Below are 13,702 nucleotides of genomic sequence, written 5' to 3'. Positions count from 1 at the left end.
TCATACTTAGTGTATGCAGTGGTTGAAGTTGGCTGTGGACTGCACCCTTAACACACACACACACACACACACACACACACACACACACACAATTTGATTAGATTATATTTCTATTATGGCAAGGACACAGAAATTTATTGGAGTAAAATGGCAGCTCAGAACCTGAGCAAGTGCTGCATTTCTCTGCAGCTTGTTTCTCACTGGACAGAGCTCTCTGTAGAGGCTGTCAGCACCTGGGCAGTTAAAGGCCCAGAATAGCATCTCTGCGTCTATCTTCACTGCATGTCTGGAAGCCCCTTTTCCTACAGCATGCAGTTCAGGTGCTGTCTCAGTGCTCAGGGGCACAGAGCAAACAGAATCTGCACCAACTGCTCCTGTCTGCATCCTGTTGACCTGGCACAGATGACATGTGGGCCCTGGTTTCTCTCTTGATTCGCTCACGCTCATGCCGTTCAGGGTATGGATGTTGGGCTGTGATCCTACTGTCTGTCTGTCTCTTTTCCACCTATGTTTCCTACACAGAATCTAGCAGTACTATCCATCTCTAAGGAAGGAATGACAATAAATGCCCTAGCCTAGGTTTCAGAGGGTGGCAGTAGCTATGCAAGGAGCTAGAAATGTTAAAGTCTGAATAGAGCCCTTGGTGCGCTCCATGCATTTTCCAGGTGTGATTTGGTTGTTGTTGGTGGTGTGATCTGAGATATGTGATTGGGTTGTTGGAGGTGGTGAGATCTGGGATTTATTGTTTGAGGTGGTGTGATCTGTGAGATTTGTAACTTGGTTGTTAGAGGTGGTGTACTCTGAGATCTGTGATTTGGTTGTTGGAGGTGGTGTGATGTGTGAAATCTGTGATTTGGTTGTTGGAGGTGGTGTGATCTGTGAGATTTATGATTGGTTGTTGGAAGTGGTGTGATCTGAGATCGGTGGTTTGGTTGTTGGAGGTGGTGTGATCTGTGAGATTTATGATTGGTTGTTGGAAGTGGTGTGATCTGAGATCGGTGGTTTGGTTGTTGGAGGTGGTGTGATCTGTGAGATTTGTAATTTGGTTTTTGGAGGTGGTGTGCTCTGAGATATATGATTTGTTGTTGGAGGTTGTGTGATCTCTGAGATCTGTGATTTGGTTGTTGGAGGTGGTGTGATGTGAGATCTGTGATTTGGTTGTTGGGAGTGGTGTGATCTGTGAGATCTGTGATTTGGTTGTTGGAGGTGGTGTGATGTGTGAGATCTGTGATTTGGTTGTTGGAGGCGGTGCGATGTGTGAGATCTGTGATTTGGTTGTTGGAAGTGGTGTGATGTGTGAGACCTGTGATTTCATTGTTGGAGGTGGTATGTTGTGTGAGATCTGTGATTTCGTTGTTGGAGGTGGTGCAATGTGTGAGATCTGTGATTTGGTTGTTGGAGGCGGTGCGACGTGTGAGATCTGTGATTTGGTTGTTGGAAGTGGTGTGATGTGTGAGATCTGTGATTTCATTGTTGGAGGTGCTGTGTTGTGTGAGATCTGTGATTTCATTGTTGGAGGTCGTGCGATGCATGAGATCTGTGATTTGGTTGTTGGAAGTGGTGTGATGTGTGAGACCTGTGATTTCGTTGTTGGAGGTGGTGTGTTGTGTGAGATCTGTGATTTGGTTGTTGGAGGCGGTGCGATGTGTGAGATCTGTGATTTGGTTGTTGGAAGTGGTGTGATGTGTGAGATCTGTGATTTCATTGTTGGAGGTGCTGTGTTGTGTGAGATCTGTGATTTGGTTGTTGGAGGCGGTGCGATGTGTGAGATCTGTGATTTGGTTGTTGGAAGTGGTGTGATGTGTGAGACCTGTGATTTCATTGTTGGAGGTGGTGTGTTGTGTGAGATCTGTGATTTGGTTGTTGGAGGTGGTGCGATGTGTGAGATCTGTGATTTGGTTGTTGGAAGTGGTGTGATGTGTGAGATCTGTGATTTCATTGTTGGAGGTGCTGTGTTGTGTGAGATCTGTGATTTGGTTGTTGGAGGCGGTGCGATGTGTGAGATCTGTGATTTGGTTGTTGGAAGTGGTGTGATGTGTGAGATCTGTGATTTCGTTGTTGGAGGTGCTGTGTTGTGTGAGATCTGTGATTTCATTATTGGAGGTCGTGCGATGCGTGAGATCTGTGATTTGGTTGTTGAAAGTGGTGCGATGTGTGAGATCTGTGATTTGGTGGTTGGAGGCGGTGCGACGTGTGAGATCTGTGATTTGGTTGTTGGAAGCGGTGTGACGTGTGAGATCTGTGATTTGGTTGTTGGAAGCGGTGTGATCTGTGAGATCTGTGATTTGGTTGTTGGAGGTGGTGTGATGTGTGAGATCTGTGATTTGTTGAAAGTGATATAATCTGTGCGATTTGTGATTTGGTTGTTGAAGGTGGTGTGATCTGTGAGATCTGTGATTTGGTTGTTGGAGGTGGTGTGCCCTGAGATATGTGATTTGGTTGTTGGAAGTGGTGTGTTATGTGAGATATGTGATTTGGTTATTGGAAGTGATGGGTTGTGTGAGATCTGTGATTTGGTTGTTGGAAGTGCTGTGATGTGTGAGACCTGTGATTTCATTGTTGGAGGTGGTGTGTTGTGTGAGATCCGTGATTTTGTTGTTGGAAGTGGTGCGATATGTGAGATCTGTGATTTGGTTGTTGGAGGCGGTGTGATGTGTGAGATCTGTGATTTCGTTGTTGGAGGTGGTGCGATGTGTGAGATCTGTGATTTGGTTGTTGGAGGCGGTGCGATGTGTGAGATCTGTGATTTGGTTGTTGGAAGTGGTGTGATGTGTGAGATCTGTGATTTCCTTGTTGGAGGTCGTGCGATGTGTGAGATCTGTGATTTGGTTGTTGGAAGTGGTGTGATGTGTGAGATCTGTGATTTCCTTGTTGGAGGTCGTGCGATGTGTGAGATCTGTGATTTGGTTGTTGGAAGTGGTGCGATGTGTGAGATCTGTGATTTGGTTGTTGGAGGCGGTGCGACGTGTGAGATCTGTGATTTGGTTGTTGGAGGCGGTGCGACGTGTGAGATCTGTGATTTGGTTGTTGGAGGCGGTGCGACGTGTGAGATCTGTGATTTGGTTGTTGGAGGCGGTGCGACGTGTGAGATCTGTGATTTGGTTGTTGGAGGCGGTGCGACGTGTGAGATCTGTGATTTGGTTGTTGGAGGCGGTGCGACGTGTGAGATCTGTGATTTGGTTGTTGGAGGCGGTGTGTTGTGTGAGATCTGTGATTTCGTTGTTGGAGGTGGTGCGATGTGTGAGATCTGTGATTTGGTTGTTGGAGGTGGTGTGATGTGTGAAATCTGTGATTTCGTTGTTGGAGGTCGTGCGATGTGTGAGATCTGTGATTTGGTTGTTGGAGGCGGTGCGACGTGTGAGATCTGTGATTTGGTTGTTGGAGGCGGTGCGACGTGTGAGATCTGTGATTTGGTTGTTGGAGGCGGTGCGACGTGTGAGATCTGTGATTTGGTTGTTGGAGGCGGTGCGACGTGTGAGATCTGTGATTTGGTTGTTGGAGGCGGTGTGTTGTGTGAGATCTGTGATTTCGTTGTTGGAGGTGGTGCGATGTGTGAGATCTGTGATTTGGTTGTTGGAGGTGGTGTGATGTGTGAAATCTGTGATTTCGTTGTTGGAGGTCGTGCGATGTGTGAGATCTGTGATTTGGTTGTTGGAGGCGGTGTGGTGTGCGAGATCTGTGATTTGGTTGTTGGAGGCGGTGCGGTGTGCGAGATCTGTGATTTGGTTGTTGGAGGCGGTGCGGTGTGCGAGATCTGTGATTTGGTTGTTGGAGGCGGTGCGGTGTGCGAGATCTGTGATTTGGTTGTTGGAGGCGGTGCGGTGTGCGAGATCTGTGATTTGGTTGTTGGAGGCGGTGCGGTGTGCGAGATCTGTGATTTGGTTGTTGGAGGCGGTGCAATGTGTGAGATCTGTGATTTGGTTGTTGGAGGTGGTGGTGTGATCCGTGAGACTTGCCGTGTTCTTTGGTTGTTTGAGGTGCTGTACTTTGTGAAGGGAGCTCGACATCTTTCACTGTTCAGTGGCTGAGATTTAGATGTGTAGGGAACCCAAGGGCAGAACACTATATTGTGGGGAGTTTTTGAGGAAGGAAAAAGGAGTAATTTTTCTCTTTCACGTCTACACTGTAGTGCTTCCTGCTTTCCTTCCTATTAGAAAAATCATGCATGTTGGTTATTAATTGCTCATTGCTGATGCTGTGTTAATATAGCCGTCATGGGAGTGCACTCATATCACTAGTGCTCTGTATGTGCTCGTATTCACATAACACTAATTACTAATGACAGTTATTTCACCTGCAGCTCAAATTATTCTTTTTCCATTGGAATGCAAAGCAAATCACTTTGGAAATGTCTTGTGTCTGTTTACCGAGAAGTCTTTATTTACATGGGAGTCATTTCATACTCTGGAAGGTCTGAGCCTACTTGTGTTTTCTTTGTCCACCTGACAGGAGCTCTGCAGGAGCCTGCAGGTCACCCGGAGCAGGACGGGGAGGAGCTGAGCCGGACCCTCCACCTGGAGGAGGTGGTGCAGGAGGCCGCGGGTGAGTGGCAGACCCTCACCCACGTCTTCTGATGCGAGTCGCAAGTACACCTTTCAGAACATTTCTGAAGTTACATTTTGTGAAGAACAAAGCACTTGGAATCTGTTTTAAAGCTTCAAGTGTTAAAAACGTTACCACAATAGTTTTTTAGCTATAAAATTATCTGAAGAATCATTGTCTTTCAGAGACTTATAGGAAAAAAACTGGGAAAAGTGTCACCGCGTTGTTCTCTCGTCTACAAATCACTGAACTCAGGTACTACGGTGGGCAGTTTCCTTCTCAGTCTCCTCCGTGGCCAGTGCATCTAGTCCACAAAGCAATTAACTGAGTCTTACTATCATTGTAGTGTGATTTCTTTGTATTAGCAGAGACAAAAAAGCTAACATGGCAAACGTATGTAAGATTTTCCTTCATGCTTCTGGTTATGAGAAGCATAGCTTACAAAGCAAGTGTAAGATTGGTGCATGAAGTTCAGAAGAAAATGTTCCAACACACAGGGAAGTTTTTTCCACTCTTTTCTCTGTGCATTTTGAAAATTAGTAAACATTGACTCTTTTTAGTCTACCGTAAGTTAATATAACTGATACCTTGAGAGATGGCTGGACCAATTCTCTCTCCATGACAAATATTTAATCATTAGTTACAAGAATGCAGTATCTGGGGTGTCAACACAGGGACTTGAGTAAACCTGACCCACAAATAAGGATTCAACTGTCCACATGGGCTGGTGACACATTTATTGCATCAATCTATGATCAGGTACAGGGGTTAGATCATCACAGAAGCACAAGCCATACATTGCAAGTAGGAAATCACAGAATTGTCTGCTAGGAACAGGTAACCGTGGCCCTGTCCACCTCAACAAATAAGAAGCATATTTGTAGCTTATGGCTAAGAATCCATAAAAACCCCATGACTTTCTCTTTGTGCATAAACAGATGTATTTTTGATTTCAGGGAATTCTTCAGTATCGTCAATGGTGCCACATTAAACATGTCCCAAACCAAATCCCACCCGTGCTGGGCAGAGTGCGTGCACGCCATTCCTACAGCATTCCAAAGATGGAAGGTTCTTTACTTCATGTTGATTTTTCCTTTGAGATTATTTATATGTTCTATATATAAATACATATGTACATAGACAGATATATGGGCCTCTGTGTGGCTGAACAGTATATTTTGTAAATATAAGTACTAGTCCTAATTGCAGAAAGAGCATCTGAGTTTCACCTCCCCACGAGCACTTCAGATCAGTATTGTATTCATTTTATTAATAAATGGATATCTTTTTCATTGTAATATAAAGCTGGGTTTTATTTTTTTTCCTGAAAAATAATTGCCTTTATTTTCTCTCATTGCCTCCTTGGTTTCAGAAGAGAGTAGTTTTATTATAAATATTGTATGGACTTTGTATATTAAGAGAGGAGCTCATTTCAGATTCCTAAAGAAATAGACATTTTACTGTTATTTTGAAAGAGCATCTTTTGATTTTTGTTGTTGTTCACTTTTGGCGTATGTATATAAGTAATATTGATGGTGATATGAAAACTTTTGTTATGTGAAAATATTTAAGTCAGAAAATTGTTAAATAATATTACTTCTTTTCCAAACTGCTTTGTCTATTGTATATTTTTTTAAGAAAAAGAAAAGCCTTATTTGACTTATTCTGTGATACTGGACTTCTTACCAGTCCCGAGGTTTCCTTCCTTGAATGTCTGTGTGTGAACCTGGCTGTAGTTGGCATATTCAGAATAATTGTAATTGTGCTAGAGTTTTAAAGGTTCTGCTTTTAATGCACTTTTTATTTTATAATTTTGTATTGAAATATTTTAGAAATGTTGATTAATTTTGGTGAACAAATATCCACAAAGTTTAAATTACTGGAATTTAAAATTTTTGTTCTTGCTGGGTTATTTATTTGGATTTTAGCATCAAATGTCATCTCAGGACAGCTCTAAAAGGGGTTGTTTAATTCCTAATTGTATAGAAAGCGTAGTTTGGTGAATTGCATTGGTTAATTAACTATTTAAGGCCTTAACAGGTGAATCTAGAGCCAACTTTTATTTTGGTTAAAGAAAAAGAAAATATCAATAATTCAATTTTGTGTCTTTTCTGAATTTATTAGCAGGCAAACATAAGACATTTTATGTATTATTTTGATTTACTTCCTAATTATAAAAGATGATTTTTTGCAGAACATTCCTTGAAAATATAAGGTTTTGAAAAGACATAATTTTACTTGAATCTATGTGGGGTACAGGTTGATCTTTATACTTTACTGGTTGTTTTAAAAATTCTAGAAAGGAGATTTCTAGCCTCACGTATAACCAGGGTTTCGAGGATAAAGAACTGTATTTTTAGAACTATCTCATCATAGCATATCTGCTTTGGAATAACTATAAATAAAAAATGAAGTTAGGATGTGTGATTAATTTTTTTTGTTCGAAAATATTTAAGATAAAATAGTTTGGCATGTAAGTTAATTTCAAGTTCAGATATTTTTAAGAGTGAACTTCAGTGGTATTTTCCTTCACCTCTGTGAAGTTTGGAGGAGCTTACCCCCAGAATGTCCCCTGGAAAGGCGTCAGACTTTAAAAATCAGGGTGTGGCTCCGCGACACTGAGTACCCCGGGCCTATGCCACAGCTGCTCCTGTGCCCTCTCGTTTGCTGCTGTGTTCCACAGCACCCAGTCATTTAGGAGCCTTTCGAAAGTTCCTAAGTGTCTTGATCCTGCTTTTGTGCTCAGGTAACCGTGAAGCACGTAAGCTGAAAGAATGAAATGCCTCTGCAAAGATACCGAACGTGAAGCTGAGTTGCAGGCATTGAGGAAGCAGGAGGCACGCAGCGTGTGTGGAGTCCCAGTGGCTGTGTTTCCATGGCACGGCAGCAGATGAAAAGAAAGACCTTCTTTCAAAAATGCAGATTCCGATGCCACCCCACCCCCACCAAGCTCTACTTTTGCCCCTTTTAAAAACTTGAGGTGCTTAGAAATTATCTAAATAGAAGAAATCCTGTGACACGGCCTCTGCCAGCTTGCAGCCAGGTCAGGGGAGGCTCATCAAACGCTGCCCTCATCTTGCTCTGTTCTTCTGGTGGGACGTGGAACATCTGTGCTTGTCCAGCACTTAACCAGGGAATGTTCCCTCGTGCATACTTTCTACTCCCCCGTGTGACTTTTTAAGGAAACTTGAATTTTGAAATTATAGCTAGTGTTCTGTGTCTTCCTTTGAACTCTTATGTCACATTTATTACAAGAAACGCATGTGTTCACACAGGTACAAGATTTTTTAAAGTAGGAGTGGATTTCTGTTCTTGCTGTGGGTTTTCCTCTTTTTAGAAGAATATTTGTAACTCGTTAGGATACACATTTTAACATGAAATGACCACACAGATTTATTTTGATAATATTCAAGATAAAATAGTTTGGCATGTACATTAATTTCAAGATTTATGTATGTAACATTTTTAAAGGAAATTTGTAAGATACATAGAACTGCTTTCTAGTTAATATTTCTAAGTCTATCTCATGCCTGCTTCTTACATTTTTTTCTGAAGCTTATTTCAAAATTAGTATCTTTCCCTTCCCCCACTAAAAGAAGTTAAAGCAAGGGTTGATCATTGCGAATTTATCCCTTTACCAAGACCTACTGCACAGGAAGTAAGTGAGGCAGAGGTGAGCTTATGCAACTGTTACTTCTGAAGGAAGAGTTCTCTCTGTGTCACTTAATCTGTGTTCGTGTAATGTGGGTACTTCGGATCTTTTAGAATAAAATTTCAAAAGTGCCTCCATACATAACCCAATTTAATGTCGTATCTCTACTTAGGGTCTCTACATCTTTACCGTATTCCAATGAAAAGATCATATGGCAAAGGCCACTGAGCTGGCATCTTCTTCACTGTGGAGAAAGTGTGAGCCACAGAGCTTTGTGTGGGTGAGATGCTCACACATGCCTAGAGAGACGTGTTCTTTGTCCTGGGGATGGGGGGCTCGCCCTCTCTGAACTGATTCCCTCCTCAGACTCCCGTGCACGGATGAGCACACACTCACCCGCCCTAACAGAGACCATGGCAGTTCCTTATACGGATGACTGACAACGAAGGCACTAAAATAGGAAGATTAGTATAAATGGCAGGAGCAATAGGCAGTCAGGAGAGATTTTTCTATTTAATCTTTTTATGTGTAACACTTTTTACAGCATGAAGACTTTTGTATTCAATCGAGGTTTGTATCATAATTGACAGATTCTAAAGTGGCATAGGAATTCATTCTTGATTCACCACTAAAGAAAATTTTTAAAAGTTATTTTTTTTTTATTTACGGAAGAATTATCTTTTTATCTTCACAATTGTTTCATGGTCTATTTATACATTGGATGGTATTTATTTAATCTGGTTTTGTATTAGAAATGGATAGTGATGCCGAAAGCCATTGTGCTGGCTTTAAAAATAATAAAAATAGTTTCTGTATTATTTTAAAGCTCCTGTATACTCATTTGGGTTCTGGGTGAGTTATAACTATTTAAAGATGGACACTTCCTCTGGGTGATGCTTGGCATGGCTCAACGCAGAGGGCAGTGCTGAATTGACCATCGGTTCACGCCAGGGCATTAAATCCGGGAGGACGTCCCCTGCTCCTCCTCTCTGCTTTCTCTCTGGTTTGAAAGGTGTTGAAGAGTGAGCTGAAGTGAAATGCACATCCATCATAATATCCGTGTGTCTGTTACTGAGATGTGCCAGATCCTGGACTTCCCGGAGCACCCATGGAGTTACTTTATATCATCGGGTTCTTTTAAAATAAACATTAATCTATTTTACTGTGCCTGACATTTCCAAACTTAAAGAAGTTTGAGAGAGTCATCGTCCTGTTGAAATAAATTAATGATATATTTTTTCTTGGATCACCTTATTCCTGGCACTGAGTAGGGACTCCAGACATTTTTGGACTGAAAAAGTTAAAGTGATAGTGACTTCCTGAATGTGGCCAAGAAGGAATGGTAGGAAATTGCTTTACTGTTGTTTCTGCTTGTTTCTTTGCTTGTAGGAGCCATATTGCTCTGACAGATTTTGAAATAGAGTGGGTGAGGGAAGGGCTCTTTTTTTAACTATCAAATTATACGAAGTGTGTTCCCACTACGATGGATTGTCTCAACTACTGGCAGCGCTTTACCAGGCGAGTTTTACCCAGAGGCTGGGCTCCCTGTGCGAGTGAATAGAGTGCCCTTCCTTAGCACAAGCAAAGGCTTGCACCTGTAAGTGTGCTGTGCGCTCGCATGCCGGGAGGGAGGCGGCCTGGGCCCCCACTCAGACGAGCTCTGCCTCTGGCGCTGCCTGTCCCTGGGCCAGCCAGTCACATTCTCTAGGCCTGGCTCCTCGTCCCTGGGTGAGTTGATTGACTTTCTTTTCAGCTCTGCCTTCTACTTCGATTCTCAGTTAACCGGCTACGTGGCATTGGGAGTCACTCTGCATGGGCCCCTGGCATTTCTGTTTGTCTTCTCCAGATGCTCTTGTTGGGCTGTTTGCACAGAGCACAGCCGGGGGAGATGGAGATGGCCTCTTTCTCCAGCACGAAGGGATGCTTGCTTGCTGTAATCAAGACACTGTCGCCCTTCGTACCAAAGGCTGGGTAGGCGAATTTCCAGTGATCCCGCTGCCTTGGCCTCCTGAGCAGCTGAAATTCCTCTCCCCAAGCTCAGCCCCTCCCCCAGCACACCACCCACTGTGCAGGCAACCCCTGGCCCAGTTTATGTGGAGCTTTGGGGGATGGGGGCTCAAATGTCCAAACAAATGCTGTCTGGCTACCCCGTTACTGTGAGTAAAATCCCTTTTGTCACCCAGGAGCCTGCGTCTTCTGGCTGCTGGGAGGCTGTCCTGGAAGGAAAGTGGGAGAACCTGGAATGCTTCACGGCTGATGACACTGGTCAGCTCACTGGAGGCCTGGGGACAGACCTGGCTCAGCTTAGGATATGCATGAAGTTGTAAATAAATGTTACTGATATTCCACACCACCCACAGTGCTGCCCCCATCACTGAGGACCTTCTCTTGTGACCTGGCACCTTTGAAACATTCAGTCCCGTAAGGCCCTACAGAAAGAATGACAGATGTCACCGGGCACACCCATGGAGATGCCTCACACACCCCTTCTACCAATTAACAGATGCTTCCCAGTGTTATTATTCTGGGCCAATGAAGAGAGTTGATGTTACTATTTTAGTAATTAGAACAAAGAGATCGTTGGTTACTTTGGTAACCAAGCTCAGTAAGAAAGATATTCTTACATTTAACATGAAACAGCTCACTTTGCTGTTAGCCAGTTTTTTAGTAGTTCTAGGTGGTGATGGACAACAGGTGGCCAGTGTGCCACCAGATGCTCCTTTTATTTTTGAGGTAGGGTCTCACTTTGTCTCCAGGCTGGAGTGCAGGTGCAATCATGGCTCACTGCAGCCTCGACCTCCTGGTCTCAGTGATCTTCCCGCCTCAGCCTGCCGAATAGCTGGGACTACAGATGCACACGCTACACCCGGCTAATTTTCATTATTTTGTTAGAGACGGGGTCTTGCTATGTTGCCCAGGCTGGTCTCAACGTCCTGGCTACGGGTGATTCCCACACCCCGGCCTTCACCTCCCGAGCAGCTGCAAGTCCAGGTGTGAGCCACTGCCGGCTCTTCTCCATGAACATTGTTTCCAGTTACCTTTCAGTCACCTTTGTCAACGTTAGTAATGCAAAGTCTTTGTCCTTTTTTTTTTTTTGAGACAGGGTCTTGCTCTGTTGCCCAGGCTGAAGGGCAATGGCAGTGGCATAATCCCGGCTCGCTGCAACTTCCACCTCCTGGATTCGAGTGATTCTCCTGCCTCAGCCTACCAAGTAGCTGGGACTACAGGTGCGCGCCACCACACCCGGCTAATTTTGTATTTTTAGTACAGACGGGGTTTCACTATGTTGGCCAGGCTGGTCTTGAACTGCTGACCTCAGGTCATCTGCCCCCCTCAGCCTCCCAAAGCGCTGGGATTACAGATGTGAGCCACCACGCCTGGCCTGTTTTTTTTTTTTTAAAAGCAGTTTAAAGCTGTAAGGAAAGATCTGAGACCTCTCCATGTGCAGGCCTCCACAGACCCCTCACGCACTGTCCATGTCTGAGTGATGGTGTCTTCTATGCACCACACTGGCCACAGCCTGGTATTGTAGATGAAACTGTCTCCCAGGAGACCTGAAAGCTGCCCAGCGTGTGTGGCAGGGGCATGATCCTAAGGGCTTTTGCCACAACCTGTTCAAGGCAGGCAGGCTGCTGACCCCTGGTGAGCTAACAGCCTGGCCACCATATTGGAAGGTAGATTTAACTCAGGATCATTTCTGGTTTTCACATGAACTTTAAATCAGAAGCGATAACTTAGCTGAGAGGTAGAGGCGCCCTGGCTGGTGTGGGAGGCAGTGGAAGGAGTCACCGTTTTATGGATGCTCTGGAGTCTCAGCCTATTAGCAAGCTCTAGGAGTCTGTAAGATTCCGAAGCCAGATAAACAAGCCATTTCCTGGTGGTGGGAAGTCGAGGTAAGAGGCTGGAGAATGGGGAGCCCTGGCCTGCCTCTCTGAGACGAGGCCGGAGTTGCCTGGAAGGTGGATGAGAGCGCAGGTTGAAATCTTCTATAAAACCAGACCATTCATTTTACTTCTGCGGCCGGTGCAGTCGGCGTCTTGCGCTGGAGAGGGCTGTAGTGGTTAACACGCCGCACAGCCCCATCTGTGCTGCTGGGCCAGCCTTTGCCTTCCTATCACCTCGTTTAGGATCTCAGTGACCAGCTACTATTTACAATAGAGGAATCACAATAGAGACACGTGCCAACCTGCTTCATTCACCTCAGAGTGTCTTTTTTGGCAAAGAGGTAAGAGGACTGCAGAGTCTTGGATTTAATTCTAACGTCTTGCCAAATGGTGGCTTAGAAAATATTTGTTGCATGAGGAAAAATAAATTTCTATTATGGACAGAATCGTGTCCTTCCAAAATGTATATTTTTTGAAGCTCTAACTCCCAATGTGACTGCATTTGGAGATAGGGCCTTTAGGGAGGGAATTCAGGTTAAATGAGGGCATAAGGGCAGGGCTCTAATCCAGTAAGAATGGTGTCCTTAGATAACAAGAGACACCCAAGGTCTGGACACAGCAGGAAGGTGGCCGTCTGCGGTCAAAGGGGAGGCCTCGCCAGAGACCAGCACCTTGATCTTGACTTGCCGCCTCTAGAACTGAGGAAGTAACTGTCTGTGGCTTAAGCCACCCAGTGTGTAGTATTCTCTTGTGGCGTCCTGAGCCGACTAACACACTCCCCAAGTTAACCCATGACTCTGCTCTGTTCTGTAAAAGTTGCTCAGAGGGAACTCACTCACCGTTTCACAGTTTCTCCCTCAGTCCCTAGTCTTTCCTCTCACATAATCCCGATTCCAATTGATAGTTCCCGTTCCAGCCACGGTCATTCACCACAGCGTCTCCTGGGCTAAACCAGCCGCTGCCCGTTCGCTTCTCCACTGCCTCCTCCTCGCCAGCCCTCCGTAGACATTTCGTTTTTCTGTGCCGGGAACTTTACGCTCCACGCTCGGAGGCTGCTCTGTCAATTCCATGCACGCTCCCTGCCCCTCCAGATGGGCGGCCAGCGCGGAGTGGCACAGCTGTGCAGATGGAAGAGTGATCACTGTGTTTCTATGTCCAGCTCCACGGACCCTCATGGCTCCTCTAGCCTCTACTGACCATGGTCCTTACAGCCTGCGCGGAGGTGGGGGGGTGGAGGGGATGGGGAGGGGATGGGGAAGGTCCTTACAGCCTGTGCGGGGGGAGGGGTGGGGGGTGGAGGGGGATGGGGAGGGGATGGGGAAGGTCCTTACAGCCTGCGGGGGCGGGGTGGGGGGTGAGGGGGATGGGGAAGGTCCTTACAGCCTGCGCGGGGGCGGGGGTGGGGTGGGGGGTGGGGGGGATAGGGAAGGGATGGGGAAGGTCCTTACAGCCTGTGGGGTGGGATGGGGGGTGGGGGGGATAGGAAGGTCCTTACAGCCTGCGGGGGAGGGGGTGGGGGTGGGGGGATGGGGAAGGTCCTTACAGCCTGCGGGGGCGGGGTGGCGGGTGGGGGGTATGGGGAAGGTCCTTACAGCCTGCGGGTGTGGTGGGGAGATGGGGAAGG

At 45.5% G+C, this 13,702-nt stretch overlaps 1 protein-coding gene across 7 annotated transcripts in view; it reads left to right on the top strand.

The window, feature by feature from the left end:
* Positions 1–6,960, top strand: part of ZNF236 (zinc finger protein 236) — a 156,212-nt gene extending 149,252 nt beyond the window's left edge. For all 7 annotated transcript variants that reach the window (XM_021673529.2, XM_021673528.2, XM_012465427.3 and 4 more), the window contains one exon: positions 4,450–6,960. In XM_021673529.2, the coding sequence (XP_021529204.2) occupies positions 4,450–4,574 (125 nt within the window). In that variant the 3' untranslated portion in view covers positions 4,575–6,960. The remainder of the gene's footprint in view (positions 1–4,449) is intronic.
* The last annotated feature ends 6,742 nt before the right edge of the window (positions 6,961–13,702 follow it).

Source organism: Aotus nancymaae, unplaced genomic scaffold (genome assembly GCF_030222135.1).
Source record: "Aotus nancymaae isolate 86718 unplaced genomic scaffold, 86718_ANA_hifiasm-v0.15.2.pri h1tg000020l, whole genome shotgun sequence".
NCBI classification, from domain to species: domain Eukaryota; kingdom Metazoa; phylum Chordata; class Mammalia; order Primates; family Aotidae; genus Aotus; species Aotus nancymaae.
The sequence above is the reverse complement of the archived record's forward strand: the minus strand, read 5'-3'. Positions and strand labels throughout refer to the sequence as shown.